The 27,767-nt window shown below is 51.4% G+C and overlaps 1 protein-coding gene across 1 annotated transcript; it reads left to right on the top strand.

Moving 5' to 3' along the window:
• Window positions 1-476: 476 nt before the first annotated feature.
• On the top strand, window positions 477-21,380 carry ADAMTS8 (ADAM metallopeptidase with thrombospondin type 1 motif 8). The gene is made up of 9 exons (XM_059185134.1): window positions 477-1,720; window positions 9,331-9,570; window positions 10,899-11,034; window positions 11,696-11,863; window positions 12,819-13,120; window positions 15,485-15,668; window positions 18,006-18,178; window positions 18,300-18,475; window positions 20,185-21,380. The coding sequence occupies exons 1-9, from the start codon at window positions 533-535 to the stop codon at window positions 20,753-20,755; spliced, it is 3,138 nt and encodes a 1,045-aa protein (XP_059041117.1). The 5' UTR covers window positions 477-532; the 3' UTR covers window positions 20,756-21,380.
• Window positions 21,381-27,767: the final 6,387 nt, after the last annotated feature.

The following is a 27,767-nucleotide window of genomic DNA, read 5'->3' as shown; positions in this document are numbered from 1 at the left end:
TTTTTTCTGGCAGCTGGTGGTGAAAATGTGGGTTTTCGTGGGGAGCAGGATTTTAGTATGACCTTTCCTACCTCCATCCTTTGCTTTACAATGAAAAGCTCTGGAACCTCTCCGGAGACCCCTCTTCTACACATCGGATCCCCAACACCAGATCTACGACAGTCAGATCCCCAGAGTGACTCTGCAGGGATGGAACACTGTCTCTGGGGGCAGTGCAGAAGCCTCTTGGAGGCTGTTTTCCGGGCACTTGGCCTTAAAGGAGATAGCGACTGGGACCTCCCAAAGGACTCTGCCTGAAGAGCCAGTCCAGCATTGGAGGAGTTAATGTGGGACCGCGTAAAGGGAAGGGGAAAAAAGTTGGAGTTGACACTTGCGGAGGGGGGTGGGGGGAACGAGTCTTGCTGACTCCTGATTGGTTTTACATTTCATCCAAAATTTTTTTCTCTCCTCTCTCGCTCCCTCTTTTCAGTTTCTCTCTCTGATCCCAGGGGAGGGGAAACGGGAATAGTGAGAGATCAAAAATAAACCTCTTATGTCAAAGCCGGGAAGGAAGTATAAATACGAAGGGCTCGGCAGCCCACTCGGTGCTTCCCGGGGTGGAGAGGAGGCAGGAGGCGGCTGCGCGCGGATTGCGCGCGGGACAGGGGCGGAGGACCGGCGCACGCGGGCCGGGGCGCCAGTTGCTCGCGCTCGGCTCGGCGGGCGGGCGGGCGCAGGAGGAGCGGCCTGCGCCAGCCAGAGGGGCCGCTCGGGGACCGCCGCTGTCGCTGTCGCCGCCGTCGCCAGGCCCCCACGAGCAGAGTCGGCCAGCGAGCTGATTGATTTGCTTTTTCCTGGAGAGAGCGGCCGGGCTGCGCTCGCGCAGCCAACACCTGCCCGCGCCGGGCCGCCTTCTTCCCTCTCCCGCGCCGCAGCCGGAGCCCCCATGCCCCGCGCCGCCCCTCGGTGGCCGCCGCTCCTGCCGCTGCTGCTGCTCTTGCTGCTGCCGCCGCCGCCGCCGCTCGTCCGCGGCGCCCCGGCCCGGCCCGGCGCCCGGGGGCAGGCCTCGGAGCTGGTGGAGCCCACGCGGTTGCCGGGCAGCGCGGGCGAGCTCGCGTTCCACCTGTCCGCCTTCGGCAAGGGCTTCGTGCTGCGCCTGGAGCCCGACGCCAGCTTCCTGGCGCCCGAGTTCAAGATCGAGCGCCTCGGGGGCTCCGGCCCAGCGGCCGGGGGCGAGCAGGAGCTGCGCGACTGCTTCTTCTCTGGCACGGTGAATGGGGAGCCCGAGTCGCTGGCGGCCGTCAGCCTGTGCCGCGGGCTGAGCGGCTCCTTCCTGCTGGACGGCGAGGAGTTCACCATCCAGCCGCAGGGCTCAGGGGGCTCCCTGCGCCAGCCGCACCGCCTGCAGCGCTGGGGGCATGGGGCGCGCCGTGAGACCCCCGGGCTCGCCGCCTCTGAAGCCCACCCCCTCCCCGGAGGACCTGAGTGGGAGGTGAAGGGAGAGGATCAGAGGCAGGAGAGAGGAGACGAGGAGCGGGAGAGCGAAGAGGTGGAGGAGGAGGAGGAAATGGAGGAGGAGGAGGAAGGGGGCAAAGAAGAGGAGGCAGAAGGCGCCAGCGAGCTGCCACCACCCCTGGGGGCCACGAGTAGGACCAAGCGGTTTGTGTCTGAGGCTCGCTTCGTGGAAACGCTGCTGGTGGCCGATGCGTCCATGGCTGCCTTCTATGGAGCCGACCTACAGGTAGGACTGACTCACTTTGCCTGGAGGCCCCCAGCCACCTCCTAGAGCCTCCCAAATCATCTCTTTACAGTTCCTCATCCTCCCAAGACTGACCCCAACAAGGTTCTTTCCTGAGAAAGTGCAAAAACTCTTTTCTTAACCTCTGACACTTGGGCCACCTCCAGACCCCGCCCCGCGGCCCTTGCAGTTTAGAGTGGAGGTCCTGGTGCTTCCTCCTTTGCTGCCCACCTTCACCCCTCGCATCCTGAATCTCCTTCAGCACTTGGCAAACTGAACTAAAGTGGGTTTTAAAGCGCGCCCCCTCCCCCAGGCACCTGCCTCTCCCAACAGAGATGATAACTGAACATTTGGGAAGAGCATCCACCCCACCCTCCATTTCTCAGCCCTCCACTGTGTCCAGACCTGAGAGGTTCCCAAGGATAGTCAGCTGGGACGGAAAGATGGGTCTATTTCATTCCCTTTGCAGACAGAACTGAGGTTGCCATAAGTAAAAGATATTGTTTGGAGGGAGTTGAACCTGGAAAGGGGCTGCCCAACTTCTGTGTGCCCAGCTGGTTCTGATCTAGGAGCATGGACTACCTTGCCAACCTGGCACTCGGCCCTGGCCCGAACTTGGCAGTGCCCGCATCAGCACAAAAAAGGGAGGGGAGCAGAATTTCTGCCTGGGGGCTCAGCCTGGGAAACTGAAGCTTCAGTGGAAAAGGGAGGGGAGAGGGAGTGGGGATATGAGCTCTTTCAGTTAATGTTCCTTGGTCCACCCCAGCGGCTCTCAGCCCAGACACAGCTTTCTCCTGAGCTTGGGCAGGAAAACTGAATTCAGAGGACAACTCCTGTAGCCAAACCATGTCTAACTAGACTCAGAGGGGTGCAGCCTTGGCAGGAGAAGTCTATGTCAGCCCATGTCCCAACTCCTTCCCCAAGAACCTGGTGAAGTACAAGAGTTCCGGGAGAGAGTTGTGCTTTCTCTTCCCCTGGGGAGCACAAAACCAGAGGTGTGCTAGGTAGAGAACACCTGATCTGCCCAGAGGTCAGAGATGCTTGCCACAGGGTTCCTGGCCATTGCTGCAGCTCAGTTAATGCCTTTTCTGTAATGGCAATTTTGGCCAGTAGCCCTCTTCTAGGTTCAGCCTATGCCTGACTGTTGGGGGGTATGAGTGCTTCTGCATCAGCGGTACAGAACAATCTAGATGATGCATGCCGTCTTTATCCATCTGCAATCCCTGGGAAATGCATCTAGATGGAAGGCTGGGAAGAGCTGGGGGTGAGAGGTCCATGGGCTGCTTCCCTGGCTCCTGCAGGAGCAGGCCCCTTTGCACACTGTTGTAGGAGTCACTTCTCCCAGAGCACCGTTAAGGCAGCTTTGAGCCATCAGTGCAGTCTTCCCAATGGGCTTCCAGACTATGAGGATTGAATATCCGCTTCCCTGACTACCCTGAGAGCGGGGGGAGGCACCAGCTGACTCCTCTGACTCCTTTTCCCCAAGCAAGTCCTCAAGAGGGTGGCAAGCAGGGCTTCTCCCATTACAGGTTAGGACGACCACATCTGGCTACTAGGCGGCTCTACCAGAAAGAGGCCATTGCAAACCCAGAGCTGAGATGCTTGAGTCCGTCCCTATGCAGGAACCAGGTTCTGACTTCGGCCTAAGAACCAGGAGATAGGAAATACGACAAGAACACAAAGAAGCATCAGAAAATGTAATGACTTTTCAGACTTCAGAGCCAAAATGTTTTCTCTAGTGCTTTCCTACTGTCTAGCTGTCTCAGCCCACCATCACCTAGTAATTTAAGATACTGAGTATTTACCTCAAGGATGTATTTGGCTGGGCTGGGTCTTCCCCAGGTTCTTTTCACATAGACACCCAGGAGCGCGCCCAGATTTCTGGCTGGATGACAGGGGCATGCTTATCCCATCCCCTCCCCCTCCACATACACCATTTCTGGGCCATTCACAGACCCACACCTTGCACCCAGCCAGCCTACGCAGGTCAGAAGAGCACATCAGGCCCCTGTGTAGGCTGAGGTCCTTTCCCTAGAGTACAAACTTCTGGGTCTTACACCCAAAGGAAAAGTGCTTTCGACTGGACCAGCTCCATCACCCCCGCCTTGGTCTCATTATGTCACAGCCCATTTACACCCTTGCTGTCACCAAGCTGGGATGGGGCAGAGGCTGAGGGACGGCTGCTCCTATGACCTCCCACTGACCCCTTTGCTTTGACTGCTCACCTGCTCTGGAGATGCCACAGAATAGACTTGAACTTCTTAGCTCAGTCCCTTGACCTTCCTTAACAGGTCCATGAGCTCAGTCAAAACAAGAATGAATGTCAAGTTCTAGTTCCCCAAGACCTTTCCTGCCCAGACCCATCTCCCTGAAATAGAATCCAGTTCTTTATTCTTCAGGGAGTCTCCTGGAGACTTCATTGACGCGGATGGAAGGCAGTATGGGGATGTCTTAGCAACTTGAGGTATACGGTAAGGATGAAGAGAATTTACCCCCTGGAGGGTGCATTTCCTCATCTGTGAAGCCAGATCCAGGTCATCAGGATTAATGCAAGCATCAGTGAGGATACTTCATGATGAGTCTTCTAGAAAGTTCATCACTCGGTGGGGAAGCCATTCTCTGAGAACATTCAGTTTGTACAATGGTTTGCATGCATCACCTCAGCAGAAATACCTCTGAGAGAGGCAGAGGAGGAAGGTAGAGCTGACAGGGAATCTGTGACTTTCTCAAAGTCACACAGCTGGTAAGCGGCAGGGCTGGGTCATGACCCCAGTCTCCTGAATCTGGGGGCAGTGTTCTTTATTATTGTACCGTGAAGTTTCTTTAGCCGAAGGAGGGCCTGTGACTGTGGCTCAGCTTACCCCCTACACTTGTCTGTATTGTGGGAATGGGTCGCAGAATCCAGCAGTCCAAAGATGCCCAGCCAAAGTGGGAGGCCCTATCCTGGGAAGAAACCACCTTCAAGGCCAACAGAAAGAATTAGCCATGCTCTGGGCTGGTCACACTATGAAGCAACAATGAAGTTTTCCAGAACTCTGCACACTTGAGTTCACTTAATCCCTTGACAGAAGGGGCCCCTGCCACCCACCTTCTTATCTGGTTTCAGAGTTAATGAGCTCAGACAAAGGGGGCTTTCTGAAAGAGGGACCACCTCAGAAGACGCCATTAACTCTGTCTGCATCCGGCTGCCGCTGATTGTTGCCTGGACAAACGTGTCCCGCGGAAAGCAGTGTGTGGTGGGCAGAGCCGCGCCTCACGCTCAGACTAGAACTCTGACCGGCCAGTGTATCACTGGCCAGCTGAGCTCTACATTCTCTGCTGAGCAGAGAGGGTCCAGGGAGGGGGACTCCTCATCCCCAGAGGAAACCATAGTTTTCCCAAGATGTCAGGCTACCCGTAAGTGATTTCAGAAGAGGGTTAAATCCCAGCCATTCCTTCTCCCCTTACCCATAACCTCTGGAAAAATGTCTTCCACAAGCCCTAATACTAAAATGATCACAGATCCCAGCACAGTCCCCATTTAGGCCTCTTCTGGCATGATTATTAATAGCATCGTCTTCACTCGCAAAAGCATCCTGGTTTGGAAAATAACCGAAGCAGACACGTGCCTCAATTGCTCTGTAGCTACCTACATCTTCAAGGGGGAGAGACATGTCCATGTGTGAACTGTGTTCCCCTCCTAGCAAGCGAACAAGTCTTTTACGTCTCTTTTGTCTGCTCCAGTCAGAATGAGTAACAATAGGAAGTCTTTCCCAAAGAAAGTGCCTTAATATTCAAAGGTCTTTGATTGACCACTTCTGCCTCTGCAGGTATAGACAATGCCAGGGGTAGGCTTGCTTGCTGGCATGCTTTGGGTTTGTTTTGGCTATGCTGTGGCTGTCCTTGTAGCAGCGAGGAGAGGAGGCAGTCAGTGGGGTGATGAAGAACATATACTTTGAAGGATCATCGATATAGCTGAGTGTCCCTGAACAAGTTACCAATTTCTCTGGACCTTGTTTTCCTCCCCAGAAAAATAGGAACAGTTATACCAATGTCCCAGCATTGCCTGGAGGATACAATAAAACACGGAAAGCACATGACCCAGTGCCTGGCACATAGTAGGTGCTCAACAAAGCATAGCTAATACTGAAGTTGCCTTTGGTGATTTATCAGGGTAGGATGTGCCTTCACAGTCAATCCACTGCCACGTCAGCTCTGCTGTCCCACACGGCAGGGAGGCCTTCCTTTTCAGCTTGCTCTGCTCAGAGTGTTTAAGCTTAACCCCTTGTGCTAAGTGTGTGTGGTTTTGGAGAGGTGACATTGCCCCCTGCTGTTTTGAGAACGAGGAGAGATGAAGGACATCAGTGCAGGACCCTCTCTTTTCTCCAACTGCCTCTTTACTCTTCTTTGCTTCTCCACCACCTCCTCAGCAGTCTTGGGCCCCAGAGAGACCCCCCAGTAGGAAAAGTAGGGCACCAGTGGCTGAGGTCAGAGAGTTTCCATGATGCTGCTCTTCCTCTCCTTGCCTCTCCCAGGAGTGCTGCAAGAAGCAGTGACAGAACCACGGTATGAAGAGCAAATTAGCAAAGCATAGGGATGACCCTCTGAGTACAGGAGCTGCTGGAAATGCATTTGGCCCAGGCCCAGACTTCTAGACTCCCACAGCAGTTGGCTTTGGCTGCCATGGGAGCTCTGGGGGAGGAATGTCCTGAGTTGTATCACAAAGAATCAAAGAGGCTGTGACCCAGCCCAGCTGCCTAGGCCATTTCTTTCTCTTCAGGTTGTAGGGGCACCAATGAAGAAGGACACTGCCTAAAATAATATCATGCCTTTTCCTAATGAGAATCAGGAGCCTGAGGTCCCCAAGTCATTCAAGAGCAGGGTTGTTTGACCACCCCTGGCCAGGTTGGTCATGGGCTCCCACCTGCCTGAGATGGTTCTTGGAGGCTGTCTGCCATGGTGGGTGCCATCTTGTTCCCCCAGTCCACTAGGGGTGCCATCTCATTCACATTCTTCAGCAAGCAGCCCACACTTCAATGGTGCACAAAGAAGTACAAATAGGCACTAGGTGGTAGAGTGAGCCATCTGACCTTCTTCTTGACTGGCTCCTGAGCCCTCTCTCCATGGAACTCTAAGTCAGGCTTAGCCTTTTGGCCCAGGGTACTGGCCAAGACTCAGAGGCTCACAGACCCTCAGCTACTGCCCCGACCGTGTCCTTCCCCTAGGGATCTATAAGATGCTCTGCAAATATCAGGCATCCCTGCCATGGTTTCCCAGAGGAGCTAACAGTGGGGATGGTAGTACCTCCCACCTCCAAAATCTCAGTGAGGCAAGACAAAAGGGGAGGTAAGTAGAACCAGGATTGGGGATTTTAACAGAAACACTGGGACTGTGTAGTCCTTGCAGTTTTCTTGCAATGAAAATTGTCTTCTGAAATAGCACCCAGAGGACATCCAAATGCTCCCAACTCTAACCCACTTCCTTGACGGGAAATGGCTCTGAAGCCCACTCACCTGATAGTTATTTAGTGTCTAGAGGATGCTCTGAGCTACCTGACCTGCAGAGAGGACTCCCTGAAATTCTGAGTGTCGGGAAGCCTCCCCTGATGCCCCACCTCTTCCTTTGCGCAAAAATTGACACCCTTTGTGGCACTGGGGTGCATGGTCCCCACTCAGCCACGTTGCCCCAGAACCTCAGTCTGATCTGGTCACTTGAGAACGCTGAGCCCTCTTAAACCCAAACCTTACAGGACTGATGCTCTTGTGTTAACATCTTCTTGGTAAAACATCATCTCCCCAATTCTGAGACTGTGAAACTGAGACTCAAAGTGAAGAGATCTTGTGCGGAGAGTTGCAGGCTAGCTCTGAAGAAATTTCAGGTCTTGGTCCCTGGCCCATCAGACTCAACCTCTCCTGGGGCAAGAGAGCAGGAGACTCTGTCTGCCCCCTGGGAACAGCAAAGGCCTGGCCAGGAAGCAGCCTCAGCAAGCTCCCACTCCTCAGCCCTCACCCCCAGTTGCATAATGATGTGATTGCTTTTCTCCCTCAGGAATCCAGCTCCAGGAGCAAGCGCCAAGTTTCAGCTTTGCTGATAAGATGTTTACATCAGCCTAAACATAGCGAGAGTGCTTGACACGCTAAGAAACCTGCCAACCCCTGTTTGTAGGGCTTACAAAATACCTGGCTTGTTGCCCGTGAGGTGAACAGACAGATCCCATTCACAAATAATAGGATTCGTCTGGAACTCCCACACGTGGCCTCAACCGACGGAGTGTCCCTCTTTAGCCTTTCACCCTCTTTGCCCCTCCTTCCACTCCTACCTTCCAGACCACAGAAGGGAAAAAAGAAAGGCTTGCGGGAGATGGTGCCCTAGGGAACGGGGAGCACGGCAAATGAATGGCAGCTCGGTTGGCCACACTCCCGGCTGAAGGCATGCGTGCCTCTGCCCCTTTCTCTTCTGCAAAACAATCCAAGAGGACTCACTTCTCGAGGTCCCTGAGGCAGGAGAGTGAGCTCCATCTGGCCGCCTCCAAAGCCTTGGGAGCAGTTGGCAGGCCAAGGATAGGACAGAGGCCAAGCAATGATGTGAACTCCTTCAGCTGGCCTGGGCAAAACTGGAAGCAGGTGTGATCCTCAGCGCCTGGCTCTCATTAGGCCCACTGCCTCCTCTCAAGCCCCTGGCAGAAAGGAAGAAACCTTTCGTGGTTGTCCAGAAACCCAGCAGTCAAGCACTGGGAAAGTTCATTTGAAGAGTGTAGGCCTCAGAGACAGACGTGCCTGGGCTGGTGTCCTGGCTTTCAGAGCTGTGTGACCTTAGACAGCTTATTTAACTCATGTGAACCTCTCTACTCCCTCATTTATAAAACCGGGATGATAATGCCTACTTCACAGAGTGAGCGTGCCCATTTAATGAGGTGTGGGTCTGGTGACGGGGGCAGGCTCGCCGTGAGTGGTGCCTGTTGGAACGATTTCAGGTTAACAGGGCTCATCCTGAAGAGGAGAAGTTTCCCCAGCAGGCACCAGGAAGAGGCTCCACTGGCTTCTAAGGGACACATCCTAGTAACCCTGAACACTCCAGTAATTGCTTCTGGGCTGAGAACAGAGAGGGGATGGGGATGCTTGGCAGGGAGGCGCTGGGTGTTCAAGTTAAAGCAGAATAATGAGTACAGTCCTATGGGACCTTCTGGTGATGCTAGAAATGTCCTGTCTGCTCAGTTTAATACAGAAGCCTTGACCTATAGGTGGCTACTGATGTACTTGAAACGTGGCCAGTGTGGTGGAGGCACTGTAATTTTAATTTTATTGAATTTTAACTAACTCCGTTTTACACAGCCACATGTGGCTGGTCGAGACATTAAAGGCACAGGCTTTGGAGCCCAGCCATCTGGGTTCCGATGTTGGCCTTGCACTATTAGCTCTGTGATCTTGGGCCACTCACTGAGCCTCCAATTTTCTTATATGTAAAATGAAAAGAAATCAGGCCAGGACCTCTGGGATTTTGTGAGTCTTCTGCAAGTGGCGTATATCCAGTGCCCAGCACAGAGCCTGGCACACTGAGGGGTGGTGGCAGCAGGCAGAAGGCCATGGGCTGGGAGATTGAACCCTTCCCTCCCCCTGCTCCCTCTTCTCCAACAGAACCACATCCTGACGCTGATGTCCGTGGCAGCCCGTATCTACAAGCACCCCAGCATTAAAAACGCCATCCACCTCATGGTGGTAAAAGTGCTGATTGTGGAGGATGAAAAGTGGGGCCCGGAAGTGTCTGACAATGGGGGGCTCACCCTGCGCAACTTCTGCAGCTGGCAGCGGCGTTTCAACCAGCCCAGTGACCGGCACCCAGAACACTTCGACACGGCCATTCTGCTCACCAGACAGGTCCGTGGGCTGGCTCCAGAGAGCCCAGGCAGGAAGGGAGGCGGGATGGGCGGATCAAAGGGAGGACCACAGGGCCTGCCCAAACATGGGAAATGTCTCCCTGCTGGCCCCAGCTGGACGCCAGGAGCCTCGTGTGTGGAATGATGAGGGGGAGGTCATGAGGACAAGTGTGAGGTATTTGCAAGGGAAGGAGAGGAATCTCGTAAGGGCTCTTTTCCAAAAGTTTGTGACCAGCTGTCTGCTGAGGTCATAGCAAGAGGAAATGGGCTCAAACTGCCCAGGCAAAAATCTGGAGTTGGAATGAAGAGAGGAGGTCCACCACAATGATTGTTAAACACAGAGGCAAGAAACTGGGGTCACCCTCGAGATTTCTCCAAACAAGGAGGCTTGTCCTCCTAGCTGTGCAATTGAAACAGATAGCTTCCTGAAGGCTGGAAAATCTAATAACATGTGCCAAGCCCTGTTGATGCCTTCAGTCCTCACAACAAGCCCACACAGGCCCATTTTACAACGGAGGAAACTGAGGCACAGATTGCCCCCACCCCCACAGTGGTGGCACCCATATAGTCAGGCCTAGGCAGTCTTGCTGCAGGGTCAGTACTCTTCAGAACTATGCTATCCTGACTCCCAGACCAAGCCAGCCCTAGGACACACCAACTCTAGGACACAAAGTTGCAGCCAGCCAGCCGTAGGACGCACCAAAGTAGAAAAAGAAATAGAGGGTGCCTGGGTGGCTCAGTGGGTTAAGCCTCTGCCGTCGGCTCAGGTCATGATCTCAGGGTCCTGGGATGGAGTTCCGAATTGGGTTCTTTGCTCAGCGGGGAGCCTGCTTCTCTCTGTCTCTGCCTGCCTCTCTGCCTACTTGTGATCTCTGTCTGTCAAAGAAATAAATAAAATCTTTAAAAAAGAAGAAGAAGAAGAAGAAGAAGAAGAAATTTAAAAAGAAGAAGAAGAAGAAGAATAAAAAGAAGTAGACTTCCTCACATGAGTGGCCTTTGCAAAGAAATAGGGCCTTCAGCTTAAAAATTTTCCTTTAGGGGCACCTGGGTGGTACAGTCGGTTCAACATCTGGCTCTTGATTTCTGCTCGGGTCATGGTCATGGGGTTGTGAAACCAAGCCCTGTGTCAGGCTCTGTGCTGGGCATGGAGTCTGCTTGAGACGCTCTCTCTCCCCTGCCTTGTGTCTCTCCCCTGCCTTCTGTCCCTCCCCCTCCCTCTCTCTACCCTTCTCTTTAAAAAAAAGATTTCCTTCAACTCAGGAAGAGCAGAAATAGGAAGATTTCCTACTGTATGTCTGTTGTCACACCCTCACTCTCTCCACCAAGCAGAACTTCTGTGGGAAGGAGGGGATGTGTGACACCCTGGGTGTGGCGGACATTGGCACAATCTGCGACCCCAACAAGAGCTGCTCTGTGATCGAGGATGAGGGGCTCCAGGCAGCCTACACCCTGGCCCACGAGCTCGGTAAGACTTCCCATGCCAAGCTGACTAGACTGTATTCTGTCCAAGGGAACAGCCTCTTTCAAATCCAGGCCAGCCCAGGGGCTAAGGAAGATGCAGCTCTCACACTTGACCAGGTTCCACTCAGAGTTTTGACAGAGTGATTATATGCAAATAGGTACTGTGCTTTCTCCATTTTCACCCTGAGCTGAGGCCATAATATTAAAATAGGGTCTTGGACCATCATCAGGGGTCACCAGGGAAACGCCGAAATGAAATAAACGCTCGGGTAAAATTGTGACGCTTTGCCCAAGCGAAGCAGTAACGGTAAGAATTCTGGGAAAATCAATTGCAAAGAGCGCTGTGTGAGGGAGTGACTCATTGAGGACAAGGACAGGCTGAGGCAGAAAACAAAGGGATATCAAGGTTCCCAGGTTTTCTGGAAGAGAAAAGCCCAGAGTGAAGCCCAAACCAAAAATCTTTAAGGAATAAGGACATGGCCGCCCCTGTGAGGAGCTAGTGACTGGTTGCCCCCTGAGACGCCCTCTTTGGTCAGTGGAGAGAGAGGGGTCAGAGAAAGGGAGAGGGGTGCTGGGCCATGTGGGGAGCCCTTGGGGTGGGACAGGGCGAGCAGGAGGGCAGTGGACACTGACTAGGATGGGCTTTGGGTTTCTCTCCCCTGCAGGGCATGTCCTCAGCATGCCGCATGATGACTCCAAACCCTGTGCACGGCTCTTTGGGCCCATGGGTAAACACCACATGATGGCGCCCCTCTTCGTCCACCTGAACAAGACACTGCCCTGGTCTCCCTGCAGTGCCATGTACCTCACGGAGCTCCTGGACGGGGGACACGGTAGGTGTCCCTCAGCTTCTCTTTGCTTCTTTTTTGTCAGCTGCTGGTGTTTGGGGTCTGCCCTGCCTGCCCCGGTGATCGCTGGAGTGCTACTGGCACCTAGGCACTTTCTGGCTGAGCTCTTTCACAGAGCAGTAGAGACAATTCGGGTAGAACCGACATCAGAGAGATGCTCCTCACCCCGCCTCGTGTGCCACTGGCAGGCTAACCATCCCCCACAAGCCTAGTCTTCCTTGCCCTGTCTTCCAGCAGCCAGCATGCTGAGCTAAGTTAGATGAAATCCCAGAGCAAGTGGAATTAGTCTGAGAAGGTTTGTCTGGAGGTTCGAAGGAATAGAAGGATGCTGTACGGAGGAGAAAAGAAACCATCGGGGCTGGAGAGATAGATTGTGCAGTAGCTCAGAAATGGCAAAGAGGCAGGGAACAGGTCAGTAGGAGAATAAGGGTAGGGAGTACAGGTGGGTGATGTGCTGGGTTAAAACCATTCGGCTTACTCAGTACAGCAGTGGAAACACAACTTACCCTTGGTTGTTCTCATCAAAGGAGACAGGGACACCTAAGATACAAAACTAGTTGATTATCCAAACATCAGTCCTTAGGCTTTATTTTGCATGCCATGGTTTCTGAGAGCACATGTGCGCCCCCAATTATACGTGCTGTAGACCAGTATTACAGTTCCAATTCTAGGTGCACACTGCATGTATGTAGAATGCTCTGGATAACCAAAAACATTCAATCCTAATAAAATTGTACTTAACTTATAGTCAAAAATTGGATAAGCTCATCTAGATGATTGAGTGTTGACCGTTTTTAGGTTATGGTCAAAGAAACTATGATGGCTAGGCCTTACACCCCATCAGTAGGGATGTAAGTGTAACGTGGGAGGCCATGGGGGAGCTGAGAGTGGGAAACCCCTGCTCGTCATTCTTGTTCCTCTGCTTGCCTCCATTTCTCAGGAGACTGTCTCCTGGATGCCCCCACCTCGGCCCTGCCCCTCCCGTCAGACCTGCCAGGCCGCAGGGCCCTCTATGAGCTGGACCAGCAGTGCAAGCAGATCTTTGGGCTGGGTTTCCGCCACTGCCCCAACACCTCAGCACAGGACGTCTGCGCCCAGCTCTGGTGCCACATGGATGGCGCCGAGCCCCTTTGCCACACGAAGAACGGCAGTCTGCCATGGGCGGATGGGACGCCCTGTGGGCCTGGGCACCTCTGCTGGGATGGCAGCTGTCTGCCTGAGGAGGAAGTGGACAGGCCCAAGGTGAGGGATGGCCACTGGGGAGTGTGGGAGGAAAGAGAAGGGAGGGCTATTTTCCAGGAGGAAACCACACTGGAGAGCCATGACTGAAGAGACTTTGGACCAGGCTGCAACTATGACTTCTGAGTAAAATCATTCCTCTTTTAACAAATAAAGCAAAGCTTATTTAGCCAAACTCAAGAGGAGCCCTTTGAGGCTGGACTCACGAGGCGGACGATGCCGCTTGTGCTCAGGGCATTCTGGGAACTCCCCCTTTGGAACTGTTTTGGAGTTTTCTTGAAGGTTTATGAGGGTAGGAGATAGGCATAAAGCCTTCCGGCACAAAGACCCGATTGTGGGCATTCAGTAAAGGGAGTCCATTATGAATTCCATTAGAAACAGACAGAGGGATGGCAGAAGAGGAACATTCAATCAAGAGCTGAGGGAAAAGTATTCCTAGCCCACCCCTGTTGGAGCTGCATGCGTATTCAGAGGTCAGGAGAATGAGACTAACTGTGAGCCTTCCGTACTCAGGAGGAGAGAGGGAATCAGAGCTGTCTCTGGCCAGGCAGAGACAACTTGGCCTAGGACAGAGTAAACTTAAACAAGAAAAACCAAGGCAACATCAGTGAGAGTTTTTTAAATGATTCGCTTCTTTGCCCTGCTCTTAATACTTGCAAACTGTGAGGCCGATCACATTTCTCCTACTGAGAGTCACTGAGCCCTGCCTATGAGACAGCATCCGCTGAGTTTCACGGCCTGGTCCGGGCCCAGCCCTGAATCACCAGGGTGGCCTGAGCACTCACTCTCCAGAGCGCTGTCCTCAGCAGCATGTCCTTTTCTCTGAGGCTCGGCATCCGGCTTGGCTCAGGTAAGCCCCACTCTGGCTAAGCTTGATCCAGGCCAACGGTCACAGATCCATTCTCAGCCTCTTCTCATCCTCCCCATCCAGACACTGAGTTTCTCTTCTCTGTACTGAGTCTTTCTACCCCCTCCCTCCCCAAAGCACGTGCTTCACACATTACTGAGAGTAGGGGAGGAGGTCTGTCCAACATTCCCCAGCACCAGAGCCAAGCTCAATTCAGGGAGAGTTTGACATGGAATGATCATGGGACGATGTTTATCGTCTATTTTTAAGGGCAAAGAACAGATCATAGAGCACTATACATGTGACAGAATCATAACTATGTACAATTAAGACATCACATCTTTATGATTATCAGAGCAAAAGTGTGAGAGATTATTGATGAAAATCCCATCAGTGGTTTTACTGGGGTAGTGGGGTTTTTTTAAGTTTTCTTTTTTATATTTTTCTGTATTTTTCATTTTTTATATAAGCAGATATTACTTTTGTCATTTCTTACAAGTATTTCCCTTTCTAAAACTCGGAAGCAATCAAGGGCAAAGGTTTGTTCTCATAGGTTGATTATAAGGATGGAAGCAACTCTGATGATTTCCCAGGCATTATCCTACCATTGGAACTGGGAGCCGGTAGACCAATAGCAACAGCTCCCAGCAATTATTCCTTTAAATAAGGACTTCTCAACTTCAGCACTAGAGACATTTGGGGTCACATATGTGCTGGTTGTAGGAGACTGTCTTCTTCATTGTTAGGCGTTCATTGTCAGATGCTCATTCTTGGGCATTCATTGTTGGAATCTCATTGTTAGAATCTCATTGTTGGATGCTCCTTGTTGGAAGTTCCTTGTTGGATGTTCCCTGTTGGATGTTCCCTGTTGGATGTTCATTGTTGGAAGTTCCTTGTTGGATGTTCCCTATTGGATGTTCATTGTTGGATGTTCCCTGTTGGATGTTCCCTATTGGATGTTCATTGTTGGATGTTCCCCGTTGGATGTTCATTGTTGGATGTTCCCTGTTGGATGTTCATTGTTGGACGCACATTACTGGAGGCTTGTGGTAGGCCTTTCATTGCTGAATGCTTAGCAGTGCCCCAACCTCTACCTGCTAAAGGCCAGCAACATACGCCCTCCCCAACTGTGACAACCAAAGTGTCTTCAAACACTGCCAGATGTCCCCAAAGGATAAAAATGGCCCTGATGGAGAACTGCTGCATTAGACCCAACTTTATTCCTATAAAATGTTGTTTCATTCAACAACTAATACCAAGCTCCTCACTAATGGCAAGGCCCTGTTTTTAGGCACTGGGGAGTTAGCAGTGAACAAGTCCAGCACATCCTCTGTGTTCAAGAGGCCAATCTCCAAGTAAGCCACATAGTCACTAAAAAATGACTAAGGCAGTTTACTGAACAACACCCACCAGGATGAGCATAACTAGATGAGGAGGTCAGGGCCATGGCCCCTTGTTACACTGAGAGCTGAGGCCTCCCCACCTCTGCTCCTGACTCAGTGTGGCCTTATGTGTTGCAGGCTGTGGTGGATGGAGGCTGGGCCCCATGGGGACCCTGGGGAGAATGCTCCCGGACCTGTGGAGGAGGAGTTCAATTTTCACACCGTGAGTGCAAGGACCCTGAGCCTCAGAACGGAGGAAGATACTGCCTGGGTCGGAGAGCCAAGTATCAGTCATGCCACACAGAGGAATGCCCCCCTGACGGTAATCAGACCTGACAGCCACTACTGTTGTCACTGTAGCAGATCCCCAGACAGGAAGTAGGGTGGGTCTCCCGGGATGCAGAGCTTTCCTGGGAGCCAGACATAAAGAGACCCTGCAAGGCACCAAGTTTTAGGACAAACCCTAATGGCCCCAACTCTCATTGTGCTGGGAGAGTGTAGCAAAGCCAAGGAAAAAGATTGCCCTGATCTTCCAAGATGTGGAAATCAAGGATGTCATTCCCAACCAAACTTATTCAGGGGGTTGGGAGGAGCTCTGCAGAGGCTAACGTCTCAGATAATAATCCTTCTGGAGGCATCTGAACCCTCGTCTGTGTGCAGAATAGAAGTGTTTTCCAAAGCAAGTGTCAGAGCCAAACCTCTACTGTCTTTCCAGCCAACATTCAGCCCAGGGTGGAGGGAGCGTTTCTGAATCTGATTCTAATGTACATTCCTGCTGAGAAGAGTTGCCCATCTTCCCTTGAGGCCGTGGCAACTGCCTGATGGAAGCTTACTAGGGAGCAGCACTGCCTCTACCTCCCCTTGACATACATTCCTACCCCCCTAGTACCCAAGAGAGAGCACACACATTAACTCAGAGGCAGCAGGGGTAGCAGCAGAACTGGTGAGAGGGAATCATTAGCAGTTTTTCCCCACCATCCCATCCAACTCCCCTTTGTGCAGCTCCAGGAAATATTGGCAGACAGCAAAAGACAAGCAGAGTTTTAAGAGAGATGCATCCAAGTGCAAAGACACACTAACATTGGGTTGGTGTCTAATGAGGAAATCTGTAGGCTTTGCAGTTTTGCAAGACAGGAAGGATCTGCAGTGGCATGCGGCTCTAGAAACTTTGCCCTGGAATCATGAGAGTTTGCCTGGCATATGCAGTGAAGAGAGAGAGGGAGAGAGAGACGAAGGGGAGGGATGAAGATAAGGCACAAGGTAGACGTTGTGATTTCCGTTACCCTGGGATCAGCCTCTCCATCAATAAGTAGTTTTTAGTGCCTCTGGTGTGGCTCAAACTATAATGGATGTTGCAAATGACTTTGTAAAAAAGCACAAAGCATGCTCGTTGTCCTCAGAGAACTTGCAGGCTACTTAGAGATCCATATGCCTTTTACAAAGCAATTAAAGCCTAAAGCTCTGAGGCTGGGGCCGCTGCCTATGCAGGATCCAGAGCAAGGAAAAGCCTGGGCTAGCCAGAAGCTTCACAGGGAGTCAAGGCTGTGCAGGGCCTGGAGGCTGGAGATGGTGATTGGGTGTGGGAGGACACATGCCCACGCAGAGAGGGGAGGCTTCTGAGGGCTAGCATTCACTCGGCTGGAGTCAAGCAGCCCACTAACATTTCAAGGCTGCACAGCAAAGATCTGAGAAAGCTGAAATGGTCTCTGGAGGTTCTCTGGGCAAGCTGTCCCGTCACGTCACCTGTGAAGCTTGTTGAAACACAGAGGCCCGGACCCCACAGATGCATTGAATCAGACTCTCAGGAGGAAGGTAGGGCCATCTGTGTTTTGAAAAGTCTCCATAGGCCATGCAGAGATACAGCTAGGATAGAGAACCTCAGTAGTAAGAGCAGCTTTAATTTCAGGATCTGGGGGGTGTGGGGAACATTTCTTACTCCTGACAGACTGTTCTGGAAGCAGCATGATGCAGGATGGGAGAGGAGGTTGGGTACTAGGTCTCACAGGAAACCATGAGGACAGGTTGGAAATAGTCGATCTAGATACTCAAGTGTTAAGCGGATACCAGATGCCCGTCTCACACCAAAATGTGGCAGTATCCCCAAAAGAAAACTAAACCAGTTCATGGAGGAACCATTTGGGGTTGGGCTTTTTTCTGAGCTGGAGGTAATTGCACCGCTACCTGTGGAGGTCCCCCAGAGACATCTGGAATTACAATAGGTGAGCTGTAATAGGGGCAAGGTCAGAGCTAGAGATGTCGATCTGACAGTCTCTGGCCACACGTTCATAGTCACCAAGGAAGTCAAAACAGAGCATGATTAGCAGGGCCCAAAAATATGCTCCACGGATTGTTCGAGCTTACTGATTGTCCCCTGTTCCTAAGTGTATTCACCTATAAAACAGCATTGGTATCTTCCCCAAATGGAAAGAATATTTGTCACAGAAAGCCCAGCTTGAGGCTGCAGGCTCCTTCCCAGGCCACACGGACCTACGTCAGACATGTCTAGGAACGCTGGGCCCAGATGACACTGAACCTATGTCCTGGGATTGGATCAAAACCAGGAGGAAGGAAGGGGCCCTGAATCCTGGCATTTCTGCTGCTGGGTCCTCCCGGCTTCAGCAAGGAATGTCAACGTCATACCGTGTCTTCCTCTTTATAGGGAAAAGCTTCAGGGAGCAGCAGTGTGAGAAGTATAATGCCTACAATTACACTGACATGGATGGGAACCTCCTACAGTGGGTCCCCAAGTATGCAGGGGTGTCCCCCCGGGACCGCTGCAAGTTGTTCTGCCGAGCCCGGGGAAGGAGTGAATTCAAAGTGTTCGAGGCCAAGGTGAGAATCTTTCTGGAGCTCAGAACCACGGGTGAGGAGGAAGGCCCCCTGCTCCGACCCCACCTATGGGCTGCCTCTATGCACACCACGCCCTCTGTTACCTTCCATTTCCCTCCTGCAGGTGATCGATGGCACCCTGTGTGGACCAGAGACTCTGGCCATCTGTGTCCGTGGCCAGTGTGTCAAGGCTGGCTGTGACCACGTGGTGGACTCGCCTAGAAAGCTGGACAAATGTGGGGTGTGTGGGGGCAAAGGCAATTCATGCAGGAAGGTGTCTGGTTCCCTCAACCCCTCCAGGTGAGTCTCACCCATAGTTCTGTGCGTAGGTTCTACAAGAATGGAATAGGCTTCAGCATCACACTGGCCTTAATGTGAATTGTGGCAGCTACTTACTACCCATGCGGGCCTGAGCTGTAGTTTCTCTGTAAAGCACTGGGAGTCCCGTCTATCTCAGAATCACCATAATAAGTCATGAGATGGGCGGAACGCTTGGCTCAGGGTCTGCCCCATAGAGCGGATGGGGCACAGGGCAGCCAGAGGCCCTAAGGATAGGGGTGTGTCAGCTCTGAGTCAACTGGCCATAGAGCTCTGCTGAGTAACCTGGGACCTTGCCAGAAAACAGCTCTTCTGGGCCTGTTTTGGGAAGGACACCCCACCCTACACCAGTGAGTCCCATCCTTTTTGCAGGTGGTTCATTCAAAAGGGGGTCTGAAGAAGGGGATCTTGGTGGCCTTGCTTTCATGGATCTGAGAACTCTGGATGCTATTGTGGACCTTAATGCCATATGTTCATGAAATTCCTAATATTGAAGAGCTTTCACTTCTTTTTTTCTTAAGTGCTTTCATTTCTATGGCCTCATTTGATTCCTAAAATAAGTCTATCAGGTGGCCAGTACTCTTATACCCAATTTACAGATGAAGAAACCAAGGCCACAAAAAGATCACATGACTGAGGTCATACTGATAGTTAATGACAGCCAGGAGCAGAGCCCAGGTGTCTTAATTCCTGCCATGGCTTACGATTCCCAGAGAGGAAGGGCCATGGCATAAGTTATGTGGCCATAACTTATGCGTCCCTCTTGGTCTCTTTCCATCTCTCACCTCGTCCGGCTAGGAGAACAGAACAGCAGACAACTTGGCAGGCCTCAAAGTTAAACTCAAGAGATATAGAAAAAAAGAAGCATGTGGTGTGGGATATTCAGATCCTGGGTCTGTTAGCCGGCTTTCTCATAGGCGTTAGACATATGGGGCTGCAGAGCCTTTCAAAGCTGCCCTAGATTCAGCAGCTAGCCTGAGTGGGCTGAAGGCAAGACTAGCAGAGAACCAACTGCCTGTCCTCAATCTTCTTTGCTTTCCTCCCAGCCTTTGTAACCCAAACACTTCGCCCCAGAAGAGAAGAATAAAAACTAAGGTTTCTCCATCCCATGTAAAGTCCTATAGTAGAGCTGAAACACAGAGGAAGGCAACTAGAAGCAACTTTTCTCACTCTGGCTCCTGACCTGGGGCCCCTATGAACCAAATACTAGGGGCTGATAGGCTCTAAGAGGTAGAGAGAGATGTCCATTCTTGTCGGATTCTGGGACTGGTGTGTGGAGCAGATTTTTCTGCATGGGTTTGAACTCTGGGTATGCAGGGGGCCCAGTGAAGGTTTATGGCCCTGCGGGGAGCTAAGCAGGATTGAGATCTCACTTGAGCCAAGAGCTGCCAGCTTCAGCAGCACCCAGACAGCTTGGCAAGTCCTTCTGGGATGTCTTCCTCTGTGCTGATATCCAGATTCACACATCCAAAGTGCGAACGTTTGAAGCAGAGCCACCAAGCAAAGCAAAAACCCTTGAAAATCCCAATGTGCAAAACATTCTTGTCGGTCTCCATTGTAGTTATGAGGAACTTTGGGGCAACTGCTTGATGCTTTGCTAACCCTCTATGACTGCCCCCCTAGTCACCAGCACGCTAACTTGCTGAGGTGCTAGGCTGGGTCCTCAGGTTGTCTTTCTGTTCCTATCATAGTTATGGCTACAATGACATTGTGACCATCCCGGCTGGTGCCACTAACATTGATGTGAAACAACGGAGCCACCCGGGGGTCCAGAACGATGGCAACTACCTGGCACTGAAGACGGCCGATGGGCAGTACCTGCTTAACGGGAACCTGGCCATCTCTGCCATAGAGCAGGACATCTTGGTTAAAGGGACCATCCTTAAATACAGCGGTTCCATTGCCACCCTGGAGCGGCTACAGAGCTTCCGGCCCCTGCCCGAGCCTCTGACCGTGCAGCTCCTGACTGTCCCTGGTGAGGTCTTTCCCCCCAAAGTCAAGTATACCTTCTTCGTTCCTAATGACGTGAACTTCAGTACACAGAACAGCAAGGAGAGAGCGACCACCAACGTCATCCAGCCCCTGCTCAACGCTCAGTGGGTCCTGGGGGACTGGTCTGAGTGCTCCAGCAGTTGTGGAGCCGGCTGGCAGCGGAGGACCGTGGAGTGCCTGGACCCCAGCGGCCAGGCCTCCACCACCTGCAGTGAAGCTCTGAAACCTGAGGATGCCAAGTCCTGTGGAAGCCAGCCCTGCCCGCTGTGATCCTGGGCAGGGTGGGGGATGGTCTCGTGCTCATGGACTCGGGGTGCTGGAGCACAGACCAGGGTACCCACTGCAGGGACCCTACTTGTGGAGGTGGCATGGTCTACCCAGGCGTGTCATTGCCACAGCCCCTCCATGTGGCATGAATTCTTAATGGGGAGACGAGGATGCAGATGACAGATCCTAAAGTCTACTATCTGGTGGGTAGGACCTAGTGTGGGTTCGGGTAGAGGGTATAGGTTAAAAGGTTAAAAATGCGCTTATTGACCCAAACAGGAGACTCAGCCTGTTTGCAAAGGACTAGCACAGTCAAATGAAAAAAAGTTTTCCTATTTGGTTTCCCCGATAAATAATCTACCTCAGAGGGGAAAAAACCTTAGTAAAAGAGAAGTGCAGAGTGGGGAGGATAATGATGAATGTCAAAGCGCCCTAGCTGCGCCCCCAAACGGTCTTCAGAAGTGACCGTGACTGTCCTCGGCATTCAGCTCCATGGCCGGAGGGGCTGCAGAGCTGCAGGACTGTGGCGAGCCGCGGGTTCTCAGGCCTCCACCTGCAGGCATGGATCCATTTCAAGTATTTATGCAAATGTGTCTCTGAACTAAAGTGTGATCTTGTGCCAAGGCAATGGTATGAGCTGGTTCAATGTTTCTTTGGAAAGGGCCAAGGACCCGAAGCCCAAGGACGGGAGCTAACACTCGGTCAGCTAACCTCAAACACACCCAGGGAAGCTGGCACCTGGCCTCAGGCTCTCAGGCCTCCCTCCTGCTGAATCTGGTTCCCTCCGGCAACTCTTCATTATAATCTACACCGGTGGTTCCCCAACTCCAGTGGGCATTAGAATCATCTATAGGGATTCTTAAAATACAGATTGCTGGGCCTTACACCAAGAGTTTCCGAGTCCAAAAAAAAAAAATTGAGTTTCCGAGTCAGTGGGTAAGGAGCTGGGGGCGGGGTTTCTGAGAATCTGCATTTCTAGCAAGTTCCATGGTAATGTGGAGCCTGTTGGTTTAAGAACCACAGCTCTAGGGGAAATGTCTGACTTGGAGGTGGCAGTGGCAGTGAGATGCCTCTGGACTCATTATTCTCGAGGAAGACTATCCCATCCACTCTGCGAACACCCCATCCTCCCTTTGATATAATGACCAGCCAGAGATACCAGATTCTCCTAGGACTTGAGGAATGCTGAAATGTTTCTAAGCACCATCATCCCAACAACCTCAGCCCCTTCTCTCCACGTCAGAATTTATCCCCACCTCGCAACTCTTCTGACCCCAACACTTGCAATGGCCCCACTCAGCTTTTTCTTTCTTTCTTTCTTTTTTGAGAGAGAATGCGCTTACACATGTGCGTGTGTGAGCAGGGGGAGGAGGGAGAGGGCAGAGGAAAGAGCAGAGGGAGAGGGAGCGAGAATCTTAACAGACCCCACGCCCAGAGCAGCAACCGATGTAGGGCTCAATCTCACAATCATGACCTGAGCCAAGATCAAGAGTCGGATGCTTAACGGACTGAGACCCCCGGGTGCCCCCTCTGTCCTTTCTACACAGAACTGCATTGCTCACCTGCCCCCAAGACCTCCCTGAGAGCCCCCCAAATCCCAACTTCCACTCTGTATCTCCTCCCCTCTTCCTGGCTCAGTCTTCCATATGGTCTAGTATAGGGGAGACAGTGTTGGTCACAAATGGATGAGATGAAAACAGGAGACATCAAAAACTCACATTCTAGTGAAAAAGAAGGAACATATAAACATTTGCATCTTCCCTTTTTTTTTTTTTATTGACTTTGACCCCTTCATCCTTCCCTTTCACTTTCTCTCAAGACCTCTTCAAATAACTGGTGACCTGGGCAGAGAGGAGGCTATACAGAGCCCTAGGGTGAATGAGGAACAGGGGGCTCCTCTGGGAGGACTCGCCCTGGGGGCACGAGACAAAACAAAGAGGATTTCAGCCCCTACAGCAGTGCCTTCGGCTGGTGGCTGCTGGTCACCTCTGTGTGGTGCCCCACTCTGCACCGTGGCCTTCAACATGGAGTTGACTGCCTTTTCCCTGTCTGCCGACTCGTTAGTGAGTGGGAGGCCAGGCTTACCTAAACATAAACAAGCACACACACAGGCCTGTTGGGGATGACTAGTAAAACCAGCTTTTCCCTTGCTGTGTACCTTTTTTCGAGACTGATGTACATTTCTGCGACTCCCCATCTCCTTCCATTTCTCATTGTCCCCAAAATAACTGAGTCCCAGCGTGTCCCTCACGCACTGCCCGTATCGGTCCAGCAGTACCATCCCGCCCGGCTGCATCGTTAGCAGCCACAGCATTTGCCCTGGAGTTCAGCTGGCGACAGAGCTGCTGATGTGCAAAGCAGAATGGAATCCAGCTTGGCTCTTCCTTGTTGTGTGGGCTCGGCCAGGCTCACAGAATGCATACTTGTTTGTGTCTGGAAATTCAACAGCTGCAGTGCAGGGACTCAGAAAATAGATCTGCAGAGAGAGACCACACCAGTGTTTCCCCCTGGCCAGCCTCGACCACCCTTTTAACCCAGAGAAGGGAAGAGTACGTTTCCTCTGCTGCAAGTTTGCGTTTTCCAGCTAGTGTTCCTGATGGAAACAGGTACCAGCGTCCCCTAAAGTCCCCAGGGGCCTGACTTGACAGGTAACTCCGCCGGTCATTCGTCTGGTTCCTCCCGACACCTGCCAGGAAGATTTCAGACGCGGTACATAGCATCAGAGTTCATTTCCTCCATCCTTAAGAAAAATGAATCTTTGCCTGGGGTATGCTCTCTGCCCTTTTATTCCCCTGTAGCTGGCCAGAGGGATTTGTAAATTTACAAAACTATGCAACATTGTTGTTCCCCAGTCCACTGTAGCAAACCACCCCTCCCAGGAACACAGTCCAGGGGTGAAGGGACCCGCTTCCCTCTAGCTCCAGGCCCCCCATCTTGCCACTCTGATGATGTTCACTAGGTTGGGGTTTTTAACCAAGTGAGCCCTCATGATAAGGACTGTCCCTCCTTCCAAGCATCGAAACATGTAGCTCTTCTTGCTTTCCTCCAGAGCTCTCTTCATTTTTTCCAAGCCTCCCCAACCAACCAAAATAATAATAATAATAATTAATAAATAAAAGAAGAAGGAAAAGAGGAAGAAGACAAGAATAGAAAAGTTCTTAAGAGTATGTTGGTTTTTGCTTTGTCCTGATATTTTCAACTTGTGGTCCAGGGCAAATAAAGAGGGAGGCTTTGTTATCATTGCATTCTTGAGTCTGTAGAGTGGTAAGGCAGTGTTGCTGCCTTGCCTTGGTTCATTTTGCCTCAGGAGGCCGTTGGTCTTCCTTGCTTAAACCCAGGACTCGCAGGGTCTGAGTCTCCCCTGGTTGTAGGAGAAGAGGCTCCCAAGCCCACAACAGTTTCTGTTCCACATATTCTGCCTCAGACCACCAAGCCCCATGGGGAAGCAGCCCCATCCCCTTCACAGTTGGGAAAGAGGAGTGGTTTGGGAGTGTGAACAGAAATGCAGAGGCCACCAATGAGAATCAGATGTAGTATCATCCTTAGTTTCCCAGATTTCTGCTGCCACAACCTTGTCCCTTCCTTGTGCCTCTTCTGTCAGCTAAAGCTCAATTACGGAAGATACAGCCAAAACAAAACTTGAGGGAGGGTAAGCACAAGGAAGACAATGAAGGCAACATTTTAGGCAAGTTTAAGCTACCATCCCCAACACCCATCCTTGTTCACCTTGACTCTGCTCTGTGTGGAGTGGGAGGGAATCCCCTAAGTAAAGAGACGTGTGTCCTCACCAGCATTCCCCACGCAAGCATGCACGCCCATGGGTGCCAGGACAGAAGGCAGAGGAAGGGAGGGAGGCAGCCGCAATACTGCCCTTGAGAACTATAAATGGTTTGCTCGCCTTTGGTGGCCCTTGGCTGTGAGACAGTATGTCTGAGAAAGCTCTCTTCTGGCACAGAGTATTTTCCTGTGGTCCTTCAAGAAAGCTGCATGTGGAATGCAAGAGAGAGAGAAGTCATTCACCTAAGCTGACATTTTTGCTGGTTCAATTTAGATAATCACTAAAGTGATACATTGCGGTCATGTTGACCTTACACATGAAAAAATTCTAAACAAGAGAAAATATCACACTGAAGGGGGACTCAGTGTTGGAGCACTGAGTGAGAAGAGTGCTGGGGCCATGACCTCCATGCTCTCCCGCCTCACTGGCACGACATCAGCCCTTGCCAAGTACCTGTCTGCTTTCTAGGTTAACCCTTGCCAACAACCTGGCCAGGTGTATCACAATAGACGTGAGCCCTTCACAGCTCGGTTTATTCTTCTTCAGGAGGTAGTTTGTCTTCCTTGCTTAAAACTGAGCCCACACCCCTTAAAAACTCAATTAAAAAAAACTCCTCATAGACACTGCCCAATATTGGGAAGAGAAAGGTAAGATGGAATGTACAATTGTAGATGCTAGTGTAGGGAGAGAGAAATTCGGGAGTTTTCAAAGCCACCTGTCTCTCAGAACATACTTTCCCTCAGGCCTTGGGCTCAGTGAGGAGAGACAGGAAAATTCTGGCTAGTCTTCCATCCCCATGAGCTGCCCAGCCTACCCCTGGCAGATACTTGCTTTGCCCAGGAAGGGAGAGAATAAAGAAGCCTTCCCCAGACCTCACCGTTCCTCATTCCAAACATCTTATAAATCCCAGGGGCACTGGAAGAGTTTGTCCTTGGCCAAACACAACTTCCTGTTTCTAAGAAAGGGCGGGGGGGGGGGGAGTTGAAAGAGGTTTTGGACGCTGAGATTTCGACTTTCAGTAAACGCAAATGAATCAGACACATGTGGAATGAATTTCTCCTGAGGTAAGAAAAGATGCTGTGATTCCCTTTGCTGGACCAGAAAGTGGGAAAGGGGTAGTTGAGGTGGGAGGTACATCAGAGGCTGAAAGGAGAGAGAAAAGCCTTGTGAACGCTGGATCAGGGAGAGGTTCCCGGTGGTGACAAGGGTCAGTGCGGGCCCTCCCAAGGCCACATCCTGAATTTGCTTATTACTCAGAACTTCTCCGTCTCTCAAATCATAAATTTAAATATCCTACTACCAACCACGACCTCCTATCCTTCCAGATATCTCACTAGCTCCCGTTTATTCTGGGGACCCCCAGATCCTTGACCACCTCCATATATACACATTCCCCAGTCTTTATTCCTCCTCGGCATCCCCTTCGTCTTTCCCTGTGCTGCTTAGACTCCGTGTTCCGGAACCTTCGCTTCAGTCTTGCCAACAGCCCCACCTTCCTTATCCCGTTGACATTCTCTGGAACTCAACAAGCAGAGCCTCAGTCCAGACACCCTCACCTCTCTGCCTTGTGCTCATCATCTTCGTGCTAACAATGAGGCTTTCCTTCACTGAGGGAAATTGCATAGGTGTCACTGTAAAGTTGTGGTCCCCAATGGAAACTCTGACCCAAGAAGCCTTCTTTAGTCAGCTCTATTGCTGGCTCTTGGAAATTATTAGACACTTTTTCCACCATCCTCAAACTCGTGATCCTGCCACGTTTCTGCTTCTTTGAGTAGAGAGCTTTACCTCCTACCACCAAGTGGTACCAAACACTGCATCACCCATGATACAAGGGAGAGAGAGAGGACAGTCTCATTGTTAACAAGTCACGGTACAGACATGAATCTCAAATAACATTGTAATTCTACCTTATTTTGGATTCAAGTGATATATTCCAATTACCGTCAGGTCCACAGAAGAGTGACGATATGAGAGATCACTCCTCTACCTTACTAAATTAATCCTTCAGCTCCTGTGATGGTCATAGCACATCACGTCTAGACATCCAGGACTCACACATGGCTCAACTTGCCCATCCTATCATCCTTGTGGACTCCTCTGTGCTCCACAGAGTAAATACCTTTTCTACCCAGCAAAATGCCTTTCCTTGGGGTTGGCCCCTGACAGGATTTGTCAGTCATTCTGTTCCATGTAGAGTAACTGCTGCATGGAGCTGGGTCTTCAGATGTCAAGGGTGGAGGAAGGGAAGAAGGAAAAAGCCCTCACAGGGACAGGTCCAAGGACAACCTATCTTAAAGACAATAGACTTTCCACAATTCTAATTTTGACCTCCTGCTAGCCTATCTCTGATGTGTTGTAATGCTGAAAAAATGTCTCCCTCTTCTCCCTCTTGAGTTATTTACCAAAGGCCCATTTTGTTTTCTCAGCCTCCAAATGTGCTAGATTTCAGGAAAGGGAATAGGGAGGGGGGGGGAGAAAAACCTGCCCAAGAAGAAAATTAAGGTCACCATACAAGATGCTCAGTTTCTTGCCACCATCCTAAGGTCTTACCTGTAGCTACGCCTGTCCTTTTATTTTTTTTTAAAGATTATTTATTTATTTATTTGACAGAGATCAGAAGTAGGCAGAGAGAGAGAGAGAGAAGGAGGAAGCAGGCTCCCCGCTGAGCAGAGAGTCCGATGTGGGGCTCGATCCCAGGACCCTGAGATCATGACCTGAGCTGAAGGCAGAAGCTTTAACCCACTGAGCCACCCAGGTGCCCTACACCTGTCCTTTTAAAACCCATTCTCTCTTCCTGTTTCTGTTAGATGGTGAGTTTCTTCCCTATCACAATGCATCCATTCTGGACACCACAGCCCTCCACCTTTTCAAGTCCTTCAAGGATCCTTCCCTCTCATGTAGATTTAGCTCCCCCTACTCTGCTGGCTCCTCCCCATGAGAGTCTGAAGGCACGCCCTCATCCTGCTGCTGTCCTGTTGTGGTCCCATCTCTTCCCACTCAATTTGCTTGCTAAGTTCCTGCTGCTCCTCCAACGGACACACTTTTTGCCCCCTCTAGACAACCATACACATTCTTCCCTTGCCCTGAATTGTCGTTTTTCCCTTTTCTCCTCTCCTCACTTCAACAAACTCCTATTTATACATTGAGCCCCAAATTCAAGGTCACCTCCTCAAAGAAACCCCCAGGGAACAATATCCTCATGGTATTGTACACTTCACGTTTCAAATACCCAGCACC

Source organism: Mustela lutreola, chromosome 1, assembly GCF_030435805.1.
Source record: "Mustela lutreola isolate mMusLut2 chromosome 1, mMusLut2.pri, whole genome shotgun sequence".
Classification (NCBI taxonomy): Eukaryota; Metazoa; Chordata; class Mammalia; order Carnivora; family Mustelidae; genus Mustela; species Mustela lutreola.
Note: the sequence above shows the minus strand (reverse complement) of the source record. Positions and strands in the feature narration are given on the sequence as shown.

What these genes read in the sequence shown, in the direction of transcription:
- ADAMTS8 (XM_059185134.1), top strand. Translation starts at nt 533, where the DNA reads ATGTCAAAGCCGGGAAGGAAGTATAAATACGAAGGGCTCGGCAGCCCA. An exon ending in AGAGGAATGCCCCCCTGACG is followed by an intron (nt 15,669 to 18,005) that starts GTAATCAGACCT and finishes TCCTCTTTATAG; the next exon opens with GGAAAAGCTTCAGGGAGCAG. An exon ending in TCAAAGTGTTCGAGGCCAAG is followed by an intron (nt 18,179 to 18,299) that starts GTGAGAATCTTT and finishes TCCCTCCTGCAG; the next exon opens with GTGATCGATGGCACCCTGTG.